Below are 19,459 nucleotides of genomic sequence, written 5' to 3'. Positions count from 1 at the left end.
GGGCCGTCCTCAACTGCTTTCCCAGGCCTCAAGCAGGGAGCTGGATGGGAGGTGGGACAGCCAGGATTAGACCTGGCACCAATATGGGATCCCGGCCAGTGCATGGCAAGGACTTTGACTGCTAGGCCACCGTGCCGTGCCCAAAGAAAGATGTTAAAAAAAAAAAAAATTCAGGGCCCGGCAGCGTGGCCTAGCGGCTGAAGTCCTCGCCTTGGGGGCCCCGGGATCCCATATGGGCGCCAGTTCTAGTCCCGGCAGCTCCACTTCCCATCCGGCTCCCTGCTTGTGGCCTGGGAAAGCAGTCAAGGACGGCCCAATGCATTGGGACACGGCACCCGCGTGGGAGACCCGGAGGAGGTTCCAGGTTCCTGGCATCGGATTGACGCGCACCGGCCCGTTGCGGCTCACTTGGGGAGTGAATCATCGGAGGGAGGATCTTCCTCTCTCTCCTCCTCTCTGTATATCCGGCTGTAATAAAATAAATAAATCTTTAAAAAAAAATTCAGGGATATAGTCAGAAATCTGGACCAAGAGCAAATCTAAAGTACAAATAATTTCATTTCTGCAGCATATAATTTTGCAAGGGGAAACATGGTGTAAAAGAAATGAAGGGTCCTGTAGATGCTACACCAATTGGTGTAAGGGATGAACCTTACTTGTGTGGACTCCATCCAAACAAATTTAAAGAGACTAGATACCTCATAACATTAAAGACTGTGGGCTTTTTGTCTTGTAGGTATAATAATGGTATTACGGTTTTATTTACGATACCCTTATCCTGTAGTTACAGAATTAAAGATTTAGAAAAGAAATATTACACCTTAGACTTTCTTTCCAAACAGGTAGAACCACATCCTATACTAGAGGGCTGGCTCAAGTCCTGAGTCCCAGCAGCTCCCCTTCAAGTCCAGCTTCCTGTTAATGCATCCCAGAAGGCGACAGCTCCACTGCTTAAGGCACCTGCCAAAAAGTGGGGGATCGGAAGTGAGTCTGAGGAGGGACAGTAAGGGAGGGAGAGGCTGGCACTGTGTCACAGTGGGTGAAGCTCTGGCATGCATCCTGTATCTGCTCCACTTTGAGTCCCAGTTGCTCCACTTCCCATCCAGCTCCTTGCTATGTGCCTGGGAAAGCAGTAGAGGATGGCCCAGATGTCAGGGAGGCTCAGTCCCTTTCCAGATTCCAGGAACACTGACCCACTGCTCCCTCTCCGGACCAGGAGGAACTCAGCAGCTTCCCAGTAGGAGGCGACTGGGATGTGGGAAGTGAGGAGGCCCGTTGGTACTCACTGTGCTCGCTCAGCTGGAGCTGCTGTTACTCAGGTGTTATTTCGCTGAAGAACCGCCTCCCGCACACGCCAATCCTGCTCTCCACACACTGCCCGAAGACCTTTCCAACTCGGACTAAGCTTTCCCCCCTCCACAACCAACTGGTCTTTTATTTATACCGATAATAAAAATTGGCTTTCATCCCCCTACACAGGTGACAAAATGAGTACTTGAGTACTGGGAATTTTTCCCACATTGAGAACAAATTATGAAGAGAAGAGATTTTGAAAGAAACATTCAAAAATGCTATTTTTCCTACATGGAATTAGGAGTGACTTTTTTCCGTTACTTCCACTTTCTAATCTATCCATACAGATCACTTGATCATAGCGGTAACTTTTTTTTTTAAAGATTTATTTATTTTTATTACAAAGTCAGATATACAGAGAGGAGGAGAGACAGAGAGAGACAGGAAGATCTTCCATCAGATGATTCACTCCCCAAGTGAGCGCAACAGCTGGAGCTGAGCCAATCCGAAGCCGGGAACCAGGAACCTCTTCCAGGTCTCCCACACAGGTGCCGGGTCCCAAGGCTTTGGGCCATCTTCAACTGCTTTCTCAGGGAACAAGCAAGGAGCTGGATGAGAAGTGGAGCTGCTGGGATTAGAACCAGTGCTCATATGGGATCCTGGCGCGTTCAAGGCGAGGACTTTAGCTGTTAGGCCACGGTGCCAGGCCCCAGTAACATTTTTTTTAGAAGATTCATTTATTTAAAAAAAAATTCTATTTGTAAAAGGCTTTATTCTATAACTTTTACTGTGCTAATATAAGATTGTTCATCTTTACATGCCAAATAAATATGAATTACCCATGTGACTTATGTACATTAGGAGAGTACCTATTTAAATGTTTGTTTTGTAGAAGAGAAAATTATAAATGTGTAAAATAAAATATTTAACATTGTTAAACTATAATACAATTAAGAAAATAAAAACTATTAAATTATCTACAAAAAAAGATTCTTTATTTTTGTTGCAAAGTCAGACATATAGAGAGGAGGAGAGACAAAGAGGAAGATCTTCCATCCAATGATTCACTCCCCAAGTGAGTGCAACAGCTGGTGCTGCGCTGCTGATCCAAAGCCAGGAGCCAGGAACTTCCTCCAGGTCTCCCACACGGGTGCAGGGTCCCAAGGCTTTGGGCCGTCCTCGACTGCTTTCCCAGGCCACAAGCAGGGAGCTGGATGAGAAGTGGAGCTGCCGGGATTAGAATCAGTGCCCATATGGGATCCCAATGAGTTCAAAGCAAGGACTTTAACCGCTGCTATCGCGCTGGGCCCCTCTTTTTTTTTTTTTTTTTTTTAAAGATAAGTGGGGAGAGCAAGGAACTCGGCATCAGGACACACTACCCTAGCCCCTTGGTGTGGTGGGGGACTGCAAATTGCCTGGAGAAGGGGTCTGAGACATATTGGAGTAGGAGCACCTGAAGGCATGTTTGAGAGAAGGAATGATATTTCTGGGGCTTTCACAAACCAAGTCATCATACACGCAGATAGGTGAGGTTGCTGAGACAGGATGCTTTATAAAGGGGAAACCACAGCCAAGGCACTCACCCACATGAGAAACCTGGGCTGAGCTAAAGACAATCACCTGCCACCAGTTTGCGCTCACAAAACACAAGCTGGGAGGCATGCCTGGCTGAGCTAGGCCGCAGTACCCACCCATGTCAGAGCAGGAGGTGGGCCATGTCAGGCTGGGCAGCAGCACCCACCAGAACATGTGAAAACTGGATCTGGGGACAGATTCTGTAGGGGAACTGTGGTTCACCTCTGTAGGACTGCAACACCCTCCAGTTTACACAGAGTTGGGGCAGTGATGGGCTATGCCAAGCTAGACCACAGAACTCACATGACAGGAACTCACCTGATGCTCTCTGGAGCTGCGAGAAGGCCAGGTGAGTCCAGGCGGCAGTACCCATCATCACATACAAGGGGCAGGACTGAGGGCAGGTCACGCCAGACAGGGCTGTTGCCCCACTGCATGCATAAGATCTGGGGCTGGGAGAAGGCCTAGGAAAGGAACTTGGGGAACTCCATTACTAGCCTGCAGCTCCCTCTGGGAAGCATAGCAACTGGAACTGGAGGCAGGCCTGGCCAGGCCAGGCTGGAGCACTCATGAGCATTTGTCTGGGCCAGGTCTGAGCACCCACTGGCACACAAGAGAGGTAGGATGGGGTGTGTGTGTGTGTGTGTGTGTGTGTGTGTGTGTGTGTGTGTGTGTGTGTGTGTGTGTGTGTGTGTGTGTCGTGCCCAGCTGGGCTAGGCTGCAACACTTGCCAGCAAGAGCTGAGACTACAGGTGAGCCAGACCAGGCTGGTTCAAAGCACCTATCAGCACACTCAGGCAATAAGGCTGAGAACAGGCCTGGTGGGGAATTCTATAGACTCCTCTGGGCTGCAGATTCCACTGGTGAATTTAAGAGCCAAATCCATGGGTGGACCAGGCTGGGCAAGGCAGCAGCATGCATGTGGGCTAGGTCTGGGGGCAAGTCAGACTGGGCTAGACTCCAGCAGCCACTGACAATCACAGCAATCACAGGAGCCAGGATGGGTGTGGGACAGACCAGGCTAGGCTACAGCACCCACTGGGTCTCACAAGAGCTGGGTCAATGGGTGGGTCAGGCTGGCCAGCCTTTGGCACCCATCAACAAGAGCCAGAATGAGAGCAGGCCAGTCAGGCTAGGCTGCAATATCCACTGATGAATTCCAGGACTGGGGGCAGTCTGAGCAGTAGCACTTGCCAGCACATACGAGATCCATTACTGGGAATGAACCTGGTAAGGGAACTTGGGGAACGCCCCTGCTAGGCGCAGCTCCCACTGGTGAGCACAAGAGTCAGGGCTAGGAGCAGGCTAAATCATGCTGAGTTGCAGCCCCTATTGACACATGTGTGAGCTGGGTCTGGGGGCTGGCTGGACAGGTTCAGCACACAGCACACACTGGCACAAGTGACAGCCAGGACAGGTTGCAGGCAGGCCAGGTTGGACCATAACATACACCAGTTCACATGAGGGCTGGGCTGGGCTAGGTTGCTGCACCCACCAGCAAGAGCTGGGACTGGGGGTGAGCTGGACTAAACCACTCAAGTAACAGCCTCAGAATATTCTTCAACATGTCACAGTCTCTAGGGCATCATCAGAGAACCATTCCCTATTCCTAGGTGTTGATGTAGTTTGACAAAAAAGAGCAGTCTTTTCTTCTTCCTACCTTGCAGACACAGGAGAAAAAAAAAACAAATACTGAAGGGCCCAGCGCCATGGCCTAGCGGCTAAAGTCCTCCCTTTGAACGCACCAGGATCCCATATGGGCACTGGTTCTAATCCTGGCAGCTCCACTTCCCATCCAGCTCCCTGCTTGTGGCCTGGGAAAGCAGTTGAGGACAGCCCAAGACTTTGGGACCCTGCACCTGCGTGGAAGACCTGGAAGAAGTTCCTGGCTTCAGATCGGCACACTATTGGCTGTAGTTGTCACTTGGGGACTGAATCATCGGACAGAAGATCTTCCTCTGTCTCTCCTCTCTGTATCTCACTTTGCAATCAAAATAAAATAAATCTTAAAAAAAAAAAATGCAGGGCCCATCAGGATAGCATAGTGGTTAAAGTCCTCACCTTGAACGCACCGAGATTCCAAATGGTCGCTAGTTCTAATCTTCGTGGCCCCGCTTCCCATCCAGCTTCCTGCTTGTGGCCTGGGAAAGCAGTGGAGGACGGCTAAAGCCTTGGGACCCGGCACCTGTGTGGGAGACCCGGAAGAGGTTCCTGGTTCCCGGCTTCGGATCGGCACAGCACCAGCCGTTGCGCTCATTTGGGGAGCAAATCATCGAACAGAAGATCTTCCTCTCTTGTATCTGATTTTCCAATAAAAATAAAGAAATCTTTTTTTAAAAATACTGAAATATGCATCCTACCCACCTACCTCCATACCTGATCTCCGCCCTCCCCCCCCCAGTCATAGGCCACATGGGCATGCATCCCTCTAAACTACATAAATATTAAAAATAAGTTAAATATTAAAACTTCCTCTCTCACTGCCAGGATCAGGATAATCCATATCCAGCAACAAAGGACAGAAAGCAGGCAGACACGGGCCAACCTGAAAGCACGCTGCCAAGTTCTCAGTCAATTGTTGGCTGATCTAGGTCAGGCTGACTTTTGCCTCAGACTTGGATGACCTTTCTATACAAACTACTGATGCTCCTAATGCATTCCTAACTCCCACACAAATGCCAGCCACAGGCTGAATTCAATTTACTCTTGTGGCTACAGTCACTCTGCTGGCGAGCTCCAAAAAGGGTTTTCTCCTGTGATTCTGGGTCACACTTGAGGCACTGAATAAACATCCACAGATCTAAATGCCAGAATTTTTAAAGAACATTGATTTTGACAGTCAGAGCAGCCTTCCATTTGTTGGTTCACTCCTTACATGGCCACAACAACCAGTACTGGCCATGGTTAAAACCAGGAGCCAGGAGTTTACTATGTGTATCTCCCGTGTGAGCAGCAGGGGCCCAAGTGCTCCGGCCATTTTCTGTTGCTTTTTCCAGGCCATTAGCAGGGAGCTGAACCAGAAGCGAAGCCACTAAGACATGATCTAGGGCCCATATGGGATGCCAGCATCACAGACTTACCTCTACCATAATGATGATCCCCTAAACAGCATGGTTTGAGGCCTCTTCATTATGGTTGGAAATCTTTCACAAGAATTGGCTCTCCTTTAACAATCAGATAAGAAAACCGTAAGATGCTGATTCTCAACAATGACTAACATGGAGGCCACTGTTTCAGAGAAGGTGCCGTCTGTTGGTTCAACGTCAATGACTGCCCCACTCTGACAGTGTACACGGAGTGCACTTAGAAGGACAAACGGGACCACTGAAGATACATCCTTTATAGCTAACTATGGCAATTCTTAAGGAAACACACCAGAGGAGACACAAAAACTCAGGCCGTTAAAGGAGTATAAACACTAATTCACATAATCTTCAAATTTTTAACATGTTTTTAACAAAAAGGAAAAAGTAAATTTCCCATTTGCATTCGGCATCTGCTATACGGTGTAGGAGTGATCACATTTATCATACGGTTCTTCAATTACACACATACATACCAGCCTGTACAGGACATTCACACTTTCCTTTAATAAAAATGGTACATAACTATGCTTTGTCTTTCAAATCTAGCTTATTTTAGTATAAAAATGTAATTCTCCGAAAATTCAAAATTGATAACAATAAACTACTTTTAACAATCACCAGCGGGCCCGGTGGCGAGGCCTAGCAGCTAAAGTCCTCGCCTTGAAAGCCCCAGGATCCCATATGGGTGCTGGTTCTAATCCTGGCAGCTCCACTTCCCATCCAGATCCCTGCTTGTGGCCTGGGAAAGCAGTTGAGGACGGCCCAAGGCTTTGGGACCCTGCACCCAAGTGGGAGACCTGGAAGAGGTTCCAGGTTCCCGGCTTCGGATCGGCGCGCACCGGCCCGTTGCGGCTCACTTGGGGAGTGAATCATCGGATGGAAGATCTTCCTCTCTGTCTCTCCTCCTCTGTGTATTTCTGACTGTAATAAAATGAATAAATCTTCAAAAAAAAAAAAAAAAACAATCACCAGCAATACAAATAAAGGCAATATTTATACATTAAATCAATTTATTGAAACATAAATCACTTTTAAGTACAAACAAAAATGACAAGCTCTATTTTTCATCCTTAAGCGGTTTCTTTTCACTGTCACCTTCCACATCAAAAGTGAATGGTTTGTCATAACCCATTAGATGGTTATAGTCTTCAGGGTTTGGAAAGAGCATTGGATTAACTAACAGTGATTTTCCTTTAGCATAAAAGGTGGTGAACACGTGTGCGCTGTTTGGAATCTCCACGTCGCTCTGCTGAAACACCGTGCTGGTTTCTGAAAGCACAACGTTGTAGGTTACGGCTCTATAAGTGTCCGTCGTGGCCTCATGGTACAACCGGACAACGTAGCCTTTCGTCACGAAGTGAAGCAGTGCTGGGGTGATCAGAGTGAAGCTGCCAACGACGCCATAAAATAAGACTTGCAGAGGCAGGCTTCCAAATAAATTACTTTGGGCAAAAATGTACGGCAGAAATGCAAGACTGATCACACTTGTAGAGTAAGAGAAACATTTAACACCTAAAATGAGGGGAAAACGGGAAAGAATTACTGCCTTCAATTTTTACAAAAAAAAATTAATCTGTCCTACTAATGCTTCCACTTTTATTTAAGTAAAAATAAATAACAATAAAATCAGAGAACAAATACAGCATTTATCACAGGCCAGGTTGTTTTAAACATTTTATACAATTTACTCATGGGATCTACAGAGAAGCCCTATGATATGTATAACAGAGATACAAACTGTGCTAAAGCTCACTGAAATGAGAAACACGAGGCACTTATGCAGTATCCCCGACCGACCAAACTCCAATCAACACTAGACCATACCGCTGACCATTTACGATGAAATTTACATTTACAAAGATACCTGCTTTAGCAGTGAATAGTCTCTACCTAAAATCTCCAACAGAAGAAAAATTCAGACAGAAGATTGTCCATACAATCACTTTCATATCTTGAAAACTCAATATTTAAACACAGAGATTTCTATCAGTCTAGATACAACAGAATTGTAGCAGCAAATTATCAAAGAAATAATATGAGTAGTTAAGCAAAATTTGGAGAAGGTATTCAACTGCTATAGCAAGGAAAGGAATTCAAGTTAAAACTCTAGACTTTCCTTTTACCTATCACATTAGGAAGATTAAAATTTACAATTCTGGGGCCAGAGTTGTGGCAGACAGGTAAAGATGCTACCTGCAAAGCCAGCCTCTCATATGGGTGCTGCTTTATGTCCCAAACACTCCATGTCCCATCCAGCTCTCCGTTAATGACCTGGAAAAAGCAGCAGGAAGACAGAGCAACTGTTTCCACCCACACCACCCACGAGGAAGACTTGGAAGAAGTTCCTCACTCCTGGCTTTGTCCTGGACCAGTCCCGCTGTTTGGCCCATCTGAAAGGTAAACTAGGGCCTGGTATAGTAGCCTAGTAGCTAAAGTCCTTGCCTTGTACATGCCAAGATCCCATATGGACACCAGTTCTAATCCCGGCAGCCCTGCTTCCCATCCAGCTCCCTGCTTGTGGCCTGGGAATGCAGTCAAGGACAGCCCAAAGCCTCAGGACCCTGCACCCATGTGAGAGACCTGAAAGAGGCTCCTGGCTTCAGATTGGCTCAGCTCTGGCCATTGCGGACACTTGGGGAGTGAACCAGTGGACAGCAGACCTTCCTCTCTGTATATCTGAATTTCCAATAAAAATATTTTTTTAAAAAAGACCTAAAAAAAAAGTAAACCAGCAGATCAAAGATCTGTCTCTTCCTTTTAACTTTAATTTTCTTTATATATATTTTATCTTATTTCTTTAAAAAGATTCATTTATTTTGATTGCAAAGTCAGATATACAGAGAGGAGGAGAGACAGAGAGGAGGAGAGACAGAGAGGAAGATCTTCCGTCTGATGATACACTCCCCAAGTGACCAGAATGGCTGATGCTGCGCCAATCCAAAGTCAAGAGCCTGGAGTTTCTTCTAGTTCTCCCACACGGGTGTAGGGTTCCAAGGCTTTAGCCATCCTTGATTGCTTTCCCAGGTCACAAGCAGGGAACTGGATGGGAAGTGGAGCTGCTGGGATTAGAACCGGCGCTCATTTGGGTTCCCAGAGCATTCAAGGCGAGGACTTTAGCCACTAGGCCACCATGCTGGGCCTGATACATTTTACTTTTAACTGGAAAGGCAGATTTGCAGAAAAAAAGAGAGAGAGGAATCTCTTCCATCTGCTGGTTCACTCCTCAAGTGGCTGCAACTGCTGAAGCATTACAGCCATTTAGGGAGTGAACCAGCAAATAGATTGTCTTATTTCTCTATACATAACTCTGCTGCACAAATAAATAAAAATAAATAATTTTTGAACCATGTACTTAAAAATACCTAAAATGGTAAATATTAGTCATGGATATATCATCACAATAAAAATTTTAGGCACTGTGGCACAGCAAGCTAATCCTCCACCCTGTGGCATTAGCATCGCATATGGGTGCCAGTTCACGTCTCAGCTGCCGTACTCCAGTTCAGCCTAGCTCCTGGCTCCCAATTTTGAAGCAGCCCAGCTCTGCCCATTGCAGCCTATGGGGAGTGAACCAGCAGACAGAAGATCTCTATGTTTCTCCCTCTTTCTCTGTGATTCTCCCTTTCAAATAAATCGATTTCAGGGGAAAAATAATCAATGGAACAAAATGAAAAACATAGAAACAAACATAATTACACATGGACATTTAGTATAGGACCAATATATAACCTAACAGCATTGGATAAAAACATGAATTTTTAAAATAAGTGTTGTTGGACAACTGGCTAGCCAAACAGAAGCAGATAAACAATTTACTCCTCATAGCATACACCAAAAGAATTCTAAACAGTCCCAAGGTTTAGGTATAAAAATTACGAGCAGGCCTTTGGCTTCACAGCTCGGACATCTTCCTCCCACACTGAGTGCCAGTGCTTAACTCCTGGCTCTGGGCTCTAGCTCCACCTGCCTGCCTGCCGGCCCCGAGAGCCTGGTGCCCTGCCATCCTCAGGGAACTCTCTACCGTCTAATTGTACATCTCTGTGTACATGTCTACTGCCTGCTTCCCTCTGACTGGCCAATAAATAAAGAAGTTCATTTAAAAATTAAACAAATATAAAAACTATAAATACAGAAAATACCTATGGATCCTTTTATCATCTGGGATAACAAAACCTTCAGAACTCAAAATACAACTAGGAAGCAACTAGGAAGAAACTGAAATGGGGGTATGTTTTTTAAAATGTACATAAACAGCATAAACAAAGTAGAGAGATAAACGAGAAGCTGGAACAATATATTCAATATATTCAACCTATATCAAAAGGTTAATATTTTCAATATCTAAAGTATTAGAATAAGAAAATCAACAAATTTAAGGGCATTTTAGCATACAGTCTTTAAACAGATAAAATTTGGCTTCACTCATAAGAAGCATATAGACTGTTATTTTCTCCAAACTAAGAAAATCAAGTCTGAAGGCATAGTTAGTAAGTATGTAACAAAGAGCTCTAATACACAAAATTGTACCACATAATTCAAAAATTCAAAATAAAAATATATTAAAAGAAAAAAAAAACAACAAAGAGCTCTAACACACTGCTGCCGGCTGAAGGTTTAATTCTGTTCTCTTGGTAATGTTAAAATATTTCCTCCTTCTCTCTTCCTACATTAAGCTGTTATGACACTGGCACTCAGGAGTATCAAGACAACCAAACTGCATCATAGAGAAAAGTCTCCTCAGACCTTCTAAAATAAATACTTCTTTATTTGCTTTCACTCTGTCACACTGTGTTCCCTGCCAGTTCACATCCAGTCACAACATCAGAATGTGACCTTGTTTGGAAACAGGGTCTTTACAGTTTAAATTAAATAGCGAGCTCATACAGGATTAGTATGGGTCCCAAATTCAAGGGGAGTGTCCTTATAAGGACAGAAAGGATCATCCTAAACAGGCGGCCACCTGCAGACGGAGACAGTAGGAGTCCCACAGCCATTACCAGGGAAGGCTGGGAACTGCCAGGAGCTGCCAGAGCTGGAGGAGCTGTGGCACAACACTTCCATCAAGCCTGCAGGACAGCCTGGCCCTGGTGACCTTCAAGTCACACTTCCAGCCTCCAGAAAGGCAGGAAGTAAACTCCCATTGTTTTAAGTCAACTTATTACAGAAGCCCAAGGAAATCAGTATACACGAAGGCTCCACTTTGAGAGGAAGTAACTGTTAACCTTTTACGCTATCCAGGGTTCTCTATTCTTAGCGCCTTTGGCCGAACTACTACCAGCTCTGGGATGCCCTCCTTTTACATGGCTTCAAGTGCAAATTCCACTCATCCTCAAAGGCCCTGCAGAGATGCCACCCTGTTGAGACAGTTTCTGTTCTGCCTCTCCAATCTGAAAATGACACATCTGCTTTCCTCAAGCCTATTCTCTAAAATCAAAACTAATTACCAGGATTGTTTTAGGCATTCACCTTTTCTTTCCTATCATATGTTAAGACTTTATATTGCCTTTAACTAACATCCCTGACACCATGTAGAAGGAGTTTTAGGATAACACTGATAGGAATTGCCGAAGTAATAGTAACCATCAACCAAAAGCCCTTCGAGTGTCAGTAGACCTGGACTTCACTAATAAGGAGAATCTTCAAGAATGTTATCTCTATCTTAATTTCATTCCCTCAGTTTCCGCATTGAAAATACTACTAATTCCTAATAAGCAAAGTGATTTTTATTATTTTTTTTTAATTTATTACTACTGGAAAGCTGGATATACAGAGAGGAGGAGAGACAGAGAGGAAGATCCTCCATCCGATGATTCACTCCCCAAGTGAGCCGCAATGGCTCACCGTGCTGCGCCGATCCAAAGCTGGGAACCAGGAACCTCTTCTAGGTCTCCTACGCGGGTGTAGGGTCCCAAAGCTCTGGGCCGTCCTCACCTGCTTTCCCAGGCCACAAGCAGGGAGCTGGATGGGAAGTGGAGCTGCCAGGATTAGAACCGGCGCCCATATGGGATCCCGGCACGTTCAAGGCAAGGACTTTAGCTGCTAAGCCACGCCGCCGTATTTCGGCAGGCTGGGTCAGTAACGTGGCACGAAGAAGGATCTGGGGATGAGGCACGACACGACACACGGAGACCAGAGATGGTGGAAATGTCTCTCCCCGGTCTCTCTCGAGGCCTGCTTTTATTGCCTCCACTCTTGACCTTTCACCTAGTTCTTGTTTACACTTTAGCCCACACTCTCACTAGCAGAATATTGGATACAACTGAGTTCCATTAGACCAGGTGCTTTCAGCCCCAAGCCCACTGCCTGTAGTGCTCAGCTTACTGAGTGCTTGATCATGGTATCTCCCCTGCCAGGTAAGTATCAGCTTACTGAGTGCTAACCAACTCCTTAGCCCACAACAGATCCCCGTTTTTGTTTTAAAGCAGACTTGAATGTGCCTGACTTAGGTTGTGGACTCGCAGGTTATCAGCCTTACCCGTCATCGGGAATCTCCGTAGCTTGACAGAGACCCTGTCTTAGGTTGGTCAGTGCCCGGTCCATCTTACCTATCACTGGCTGCCATTCAATGCATTGCCTGCTACAGATGCACAAACCATACTTGGGGAGGCTGGTAACTCTGTTCCATGGCTAGTAGTGTCTTTACCTCGGTAGCAATGAGCAGACAGCAGTTCCTGGGCTTGGGGAAACATAGCACTACACAGGTGAAACATACATAAAGTATATGATGGGGAACAAGAGGCCCTGACCATAGGAGTATCTTTAGCTCGGTAGCAACGAGCAGACAGCAGTACCAGGACTTGGGAAAACATTTTGTACTTGCATAGGTGATACACACAAAAAGGCCTATAATGGGGTACAAGAGGTCTAGGCCAAATCTCACAGCATCTGCTGTTCCTCTGACAACAAATCAACCCGCAGTTACAATGCAAGCATGTCCACCTGCTCATGTTCATCAGTAAAGTCCTGTTGTCCGTAACTCTGGCAGTCTGTTCCGCGACCTTGTTCACTGTCACCACGGTAGCTGGTGGTGGCGGCTGCTGATGTACTGGCTACGATGGTCGCCGTTATGCCAAAGTCTCTTTTATTCTTTATCAGGCTAACAAAGGTCTCTCCGTCAGTCCCAACAGTCACAGGTGGGATTCAGGGCAGCTGCAGGATAACAGCAGAATCGCAATTACCATTCCAGCATGCTGTCGGGGTGCACTGGAACTCGGTATCATTCACTTCAGAGGCGTTTTTTGCTTGTCCCGTCGATCTTCCGATTGAAATGCCATCATCTTGGCCAGTACCCGAGCTTTCACAAGACTCAGCAGCAGGAGCTTGCAGGACAAGCCTCTCAGGAATCCACCTGGGACCATTTTCATCCTTTCCATCCTTTTCCTCTTCATCCTCCTCAGAAGAGGACTGCGAATCTTCTTTGCACACTTTCTCCCGACTTTGTCTGGTTTGGGGTTCCTTCTTTTTTACCCTGGTTTGCAGCTTTCTCCTCCTTCTAATGGACCATTTTTTACAGCGGGGATGCCTCACTGCTTGAGGGGATGGCAAAGCACTTTTTGCCAAGCGCCAGAGAAGGAAGGTGACTACAATGAGAGCCAACCACGGGAATACATCGCAGTTTCAAAAAAACTCTGCGAGGCCTTAAGCTTAGTGTCGGTGCCTTGTGACTGCAGCAGATCTCTGATTCCTTTAATCACCTGCACTTTAGCAAGTTCTTGCCCCATGATAAGTTTTACTTATGCCCCTGTATAAATTTCTAAACCTGCCTCTAGATTTCCTGGGTCCCTCAGATTGTCCCTCGTGCCCCAGAACAGGGAGAAGGTCTGGGGATGGAATTAATTATGCCCCTCCAGAGTTTTTAAATTCTAAACTTGCCTCCAGATTACCGGGGTCCCTCAGATTGTCCCTCGTGCCCCAGAACAGAGAGAAGGTCTGGGGATGGAATTAATTATGCCCCTCTAGAGTTAAACCTGCCTCTGGATTTCCGGGGTCCCTCAGATTGTCTCTCGTGCCCCAGAACGGGGAGGTCTGGGGATGAAATTAATTATGCACCTCCAAGAGTTCCAGGGGTCCCTCAGATTGTCCCTCGTGCCCTAGCACAGGGAGAGGGTCTGGGGATGAAATCAATTATGCCCCTGCAAAATTCCTAAATTCTAACCTTGCTTTTGTAGGTCCAGGGGTCCCTCAGATGTCCTTCGTGCTGTGCCCCACGTTGGGTGCCATTTGTTGTGGCCTGCAGAGCCGGTATCATGGGCACGGTGAATGTCCGAGGGTCAAGCACCGACACACATGGAGACCAGAGAATGGTGGAAATGTCTCTCCCCGGTCTCTCTCGAGGCCTGCTTTTATTGCCTCCACTCTTGACTTTTCACCTAGTTCTTGTTTACACTTTAGCCCACACTCTCATTAGCAGAATATTGGATACAACTGAGTTCCATTAGACCAGGTGCTTTCAGCCCCAGGCCCACTGCCTGTAGTGCTCAGCTAACTGAGTGCTAACCAACTCCTTAGCCCACAACACCGCTGGGCCCCCAGAGTGATTTTTAAATTAATCATAATATGGAGCCCGGCGGCATGGCCTGGTGGCTAAAGTTCTCCCCTTGAACACGCTGGGATCCCATATGGGCGCCGGTTCTGATCCCAGCAGCCCCACTTCCCATCCAGCTCCCTGCTCGTGGCCTGGGAAAGCAGTCGAGGACGGCCCGGGGACTTTGGGACCCTGTACCGAGGAGGGAGACCTGGAAGAGGTTCCTGGTTCCCAGCTTCAGATCAGCTCAGCCTGGTCGGTCGTTGCGGTCGCTTGGGGAGTTGATCATCAGATGGAAGATCTTCCTCTCTGTCTCTCCTCCTCTCTGTATGTCTGACTTTGTAATGACAACTCTACAACTTAGAATACCATAGACAGGTATCCTCTGTCACATGCCTCAACCCTACCCATGCCAAGATTAGCCCGAATTCTCACTCTCCAAAAAGGAGACAGTTGGGTACCAGAAGTTCACAACGAGCAGTGTGTAAGCCGATAAACCTCCATTTTATTAAAAAAAAAAAAAAATGGCATCTGTAGCCATCCACGGAGATAACACAAAAGCGCATGTCGGGAACATTAATCCAGGAATGCCGCCCTGAGACAGGACATCAGACACAAAGGCTTGATAACGGAGTCACAAAATGACTCCAAAGAATTCCCTAAACTTCTAAAATTGGCTTCTCCAGTCTTTTCAGAACGCCAATGGGATTATAATGTCTTTATTCCCAAAAAGTTTTAAATAGTAAAAATTATACTTTTTAAAGAACATGTATTTTTAATTTATTTGAAAGGCAGAATGACACAGAGATAAAGTCTTTCATCCTCTGGGTCACTCCCCGAACAGCTACAATGACCAGCGTTGAGCCAGTCAAAGCCAGGACCCAAGAGATATTTAATACACTGTCTTTTCTTGATAATTCTATCACCTGGAGAAGGCACAAAAATAAATATTAACTGCAAATGGTAAGATGATAGAAGCAAATGTATAAATTACATATTTTATAACTATAAAAGAAGCATCCTGCATTCATTTTAACTAACATATTTAGAAATACCTGAAGCAAGAGGTTGGTGAAGTGGTATAATAGGCTAACTCTCCCTGTATGGCCACTATTCCATACGGGCACCAGTTCATGTCCTGGCTGCTCCACCTCCCATCCAGCTCCCTGCTTGTGGCCTGGGAAAGCAGCACAGGACAGCCCAAAGCCTTGGGACACTGCACCCGCATGGGGACCCACAAGAAGCTCCTGGCTCCTGGCTTCAGAATGGCCAAGTTCTGGTCATTGTGGCCATTTGGGGAGTGAATCAGCAGCTGGAAGATCTCTTTCTCTCCTTCTGTCTGTAAGTTTGCCTTTCAAATAAAAATAAAATATATCACAGTCTTGAGTTAACAGCTGATGGGCCAAGGTTGGAAGTCTGATCTGATTATGACATCTTACAGGCAGCCTTGATGAGTGGTCTTCAAGTCACAGGGGCTTGTCCTAGGAAGTTCTCTTGGGTCCATAAGCCCAGCATGCCTCCTGTGCCTCTCTGTGCTTCTTCATTTGCCATGTGTTCGTCCCGCCATCATCTTGCAGCCTCACCCAACACCTGCAGCTGTCTGCAGGGCCACCCACTCCTGGATGTAACGATGCAAAGTGCACACCAAAGCAAAGCTATTTCCTTCTAAACCGCTCCTTGTGAATATGTTACAGAAAAACAGAACACATTCCCTGTCCCACTCTAAAGACAACCATTCTTATGAGATACTAGTCTGTATTCTTTCCTCTGTACAAATACCCTTTTCTGTTTGTATTTTGTTGTTAAATATCCCAAGATAGATGCCCAAAGGACAGAATCTTGAATGTTCAGCAACAAGATCACAAAATTATTATGCAAGCTTCAATCTCTTAAAAATGTAAAGGTCTCAGAGGCCCAGCATGATAGCGTATCGGTTCAACTCCTCGCCTTGAACGTGAGGGGAGCCCATATGAGCATCGGTTCTAATCCTGGTGGCCCTGCTTCAAATCCAGCTCCCTGCCTGTGCCCTGGGAAAGCAGTTGAGCACAGCCCAAAGCCTTGGAACCCTGCACCCCCATGGGAAACCCAGAAGAGGCTCCTGGCTTCAGATTGGCTCAGCTCCAGCTGTTGTGGCTGCTTTTGAAGTGAATCAGTAGATGGAAGCTCTTGCTGTCTGTCTCTTTTCCTCTCTGTACATCAGCCTTTCCAATAAAAATAAATAAATCTTTTTAAAAAATGTAAAGGTCTCAATCTCTGTATCTCATCAACAAAGCTCAATAAAACATGCGCTTACATAATGTTACTTTATGTCTTGCAATGAAAGGATGCTAAGGCAACAGGTAACATATGCTAAGACTCTTTTCCACAATGAAGAGCAAAACAAAGCACTACCCTCACTTTCAATTACCCACCAAATACGGCCCGGGCCAGATTCCCAGTATAAATCAGTCTTCCATCTTCAGACTTGCTAATCTGTGTATGTAGGCATCGAACACATCCTTCCCAACAAACAGGTATCTGCTGAAACACAGACCAATGTCAAATTAGTACCTAGGCATTTTTAGACCAACTTAGAAAAAAATTAATATGTTGGAGATTGTCAGATGAGGAATTCTGTGAAGTCACAGAGTCACAGATATCAAACTGGCCATCAGAATGGCTTTTATTAATTCCAGTCACAAATGGAGAGTCGTTTTAGAGCTTGCCAGGTTTGCAACCCAACTCTGGTTTTTAGATCTGGCGTGACTTTGAGCAAAGCAAAATAGTTTAGTGGGAGTTTGTTCCATGTCACTTGTTACTTAAATGCATTAACTCTGCAAAATAAAACACTTAAGTGTCCGAGTTGGAGTCCTGCTTCTGCTTCTGCTTCTATCCTAATTTCATGCCACTGCACACCCGGGGAGTGATGGTTCAAGTGCTTGGTTCCCTGCCCCACAAGGGGGGAAACTCGGACTGCACTAGGGAGAGAATGGGAGAAGCTCTCTTTCTCCACCTTTCAAATAAATTAGCAGTTTTCAAACACATGTAATGAAGCTGCTATTTAAAAATAAGAAAGCAACATTTTGCTCAAAGGCCTTCCTTGTAAATACCTCACCTCCCCTTCCCACCCTACCCCCGCCCATCCTCCAAAGAAAAACATTTTTAACTGAAATCTACACCGATTTTTGAGAAACAAGTTCCTTGAAAATTAAAATATCTGAAAATGAATTCTACAGCACCAGCACTTGCGAATGTTTAAAGACATGCTAGTTCTTACGGGGGTATGTAATTAGATTCCAATTTCTACTTTAAGCATCCCTTCCACCCGGTGTGCCAATTCTGGCATTTTAGAAGACAAAATTGGGAGATAATTTGTTTAGAACAACATGAAAGGATTAACGTCCACAGGGTTCCTTTTCCTAGGGCCCAAAGGCATGCCAACAAACAGAGCCACATAATAAAACGTGGATCTAACTGCAGGACAAGCTATCCTCCGCGTCCTATATTCAACTACGGGACTGGCTTTCTTGCCAAATTAACCCATCCGAGTGTCTACCAGGGGTAGAAAAGGAAGAAAACCAAGTCACACAACCCGCCAAGTGCTGAACACACGCCCACGGCAGATGTTGCCAACCTGGCGGGCCCTGGGTCACCTAACCACCCGCCGTCCCCTGAGGCCTCCACCTGCTGCTTCTGCAACCCTCGCCAAGGACGGCCACGCACCACGCACTCCCAGTGCCCCGCAGCCCTGACCCCGGGACGGCCGACCTGCGCTCGCCACGCGAAGCCCCTCAGCGCCACGCTCCCCCAGCGCCGGCTGATGGAGGCCGCCTCGAGGCCCCGGAGCGCGGCGGCCGTCCACGGAGCCGACCTCTTGACGCCCAGGCGCAGCGCAGCGGCTGCCGCCGGGGAGCGCACGGCCCAGAGCAGCATGGTGTGCGGGAGCGGCGCGGCCGAACAGCCTCCCGCCGCGCCGGATGGGCTGCCTGCGCGTGCGCCGGGCGGCCTGCAGCCGGGCCAGTCACAGCGCGCGTTCGCGTTCCCGCCGGGCGCGTTCCCGCCGGGCGCGTTCCCGCCGGGCGCGTTCCCGCCGGGCGCGTTCCCGCCGGGCGCGTTCCCGCCGGGCGCGTTCCCGCCGGGCGCGTTCCCGCCGGGCGCGTTCCCGCCGGGCGCGTTCCCGGAGCCGACCACACCGGCAATGGGCGAGCCGGGCGGCCCGGGGTCCTGGAGCCTGGCCATCTTAGTAAGACTCGGCAAGGTCAAAGCCTGGAGGCCAAAATGGAAATCCTTCATTCTCCTGGAAGTCATTTTCTGGGCCCAAGAGATTTCTTTGCCTGAGGAATCCCATTTGGCACAAAAGATTCAAATACTCTCCAATAGAAGAGAAACACCTAGGAGTGTAGCCAAATATGATGTAGTATCATCAAGCTATACCTACATAGAAAATGCCACTCTGGTGTCTGGCGGTGCGATGGCCTAGCGGCTAAAGTCCTCGCCTTTAAAGCCCCGGGATCGGATCGGCAAAGCACCAGCCGTTGCGGCGGCTTGGGGAGTGAATCATTGGATGAAAGATCTTCCTCTCTCTCTCCTTTCTGTGTATCTGCCTTTCAATAAAATAAAATAAATCTTTAAAAAATGAGCACCTAACTAGTAGAGACATTTTGTCTACCACTATTTCAGAGCTGTGGATTTAATTTAGCATGTTATTTGTATAGAAGAGGAACAAACTCATAGTCATCATTTTGGCAGCTTCTAATGCTGCCTGCTTTGGGACACATGGGACTCCTCTGAAGGATAAAATGTACTGTGGTGAGGTAGGCAGTTAGTTCAGGGTCACCAGCTTGGAATTCACTCCCCCTCCACCTAGGTGTTCCCTCCTGCCCACCTGTGACTCTCACCTATCACCTGAGAGAGGGCGGTACTGCATTGTGTAACCTCGTCCCTCACAGGCCCCTATAAATGGTAAGGAACTGCTCTCTCCCTCGGTCCTGTGCTTCCATTG

At 46.9% G+C, this 19,459-nt stretch overlaps 1 protein-coding gene across 4 annotated transcripts; it reads right to left on the bottom strand.

Moving 5' to 3' along the window:
• Positions 1–6,950: 6,950 nt before the first annotated feature.
• TMEM70 (transmembrane protein 70) lies at positions 6,951–18,476 on the bottom strand. Of its 4 annotated transcripts, none has more exons than XM_058668745.1 (3): positions 18,181–18,476; positions 16,890–16,998; positions 6,951–7,466 (listed from the first exon to the last, which is right to left on the bottom strand). In XM_058668745.1, exons 1-3 carry the CDS (start codon positions 18,388–18,390, stop codon positions 7,012–7,014), a joined length of 774 nt encoding a protein of 257 aa, XP_058524728.1. In that variant the 5' UTR covers positions 18,391–18,476; the 3' UTR covers positions 6,951–7,011. The 4 variants fall into 4 exon arrangements, with proteins under 4 accessions (XP_058524728.1, XP_058524729.1, XP_012783252.2 ...); XM_058668746.1 differs by having other exon boundaries at positions 16,890–16,995; XM_012927798.2 differs by having other exon boundaries at positions 18,226–18,475.
• Between the last annotated feature and the right edge of the window lie 983 nt (positions 18,477–19,459).

The sequence above is a fragment of the Ochotona princeps genome, chromosome 9 (genome assembly GCF_030435755.1).
Source record: "Ochotona princeps isolate mOchPri1 chromosome 9, mOchPri1.hap1, whole genome shotgun sequence".
Taxonomy (NCBI): domain Eukaryota; kingdom Metazoa; phylum Chordata; class Mammalia; order Lagomorpha; family Ochotonidae; genus Ochotona; species Ochotona princeps.
This window is presented reverse-complemented; position numbering and strand designations above follow the sequence as displayed.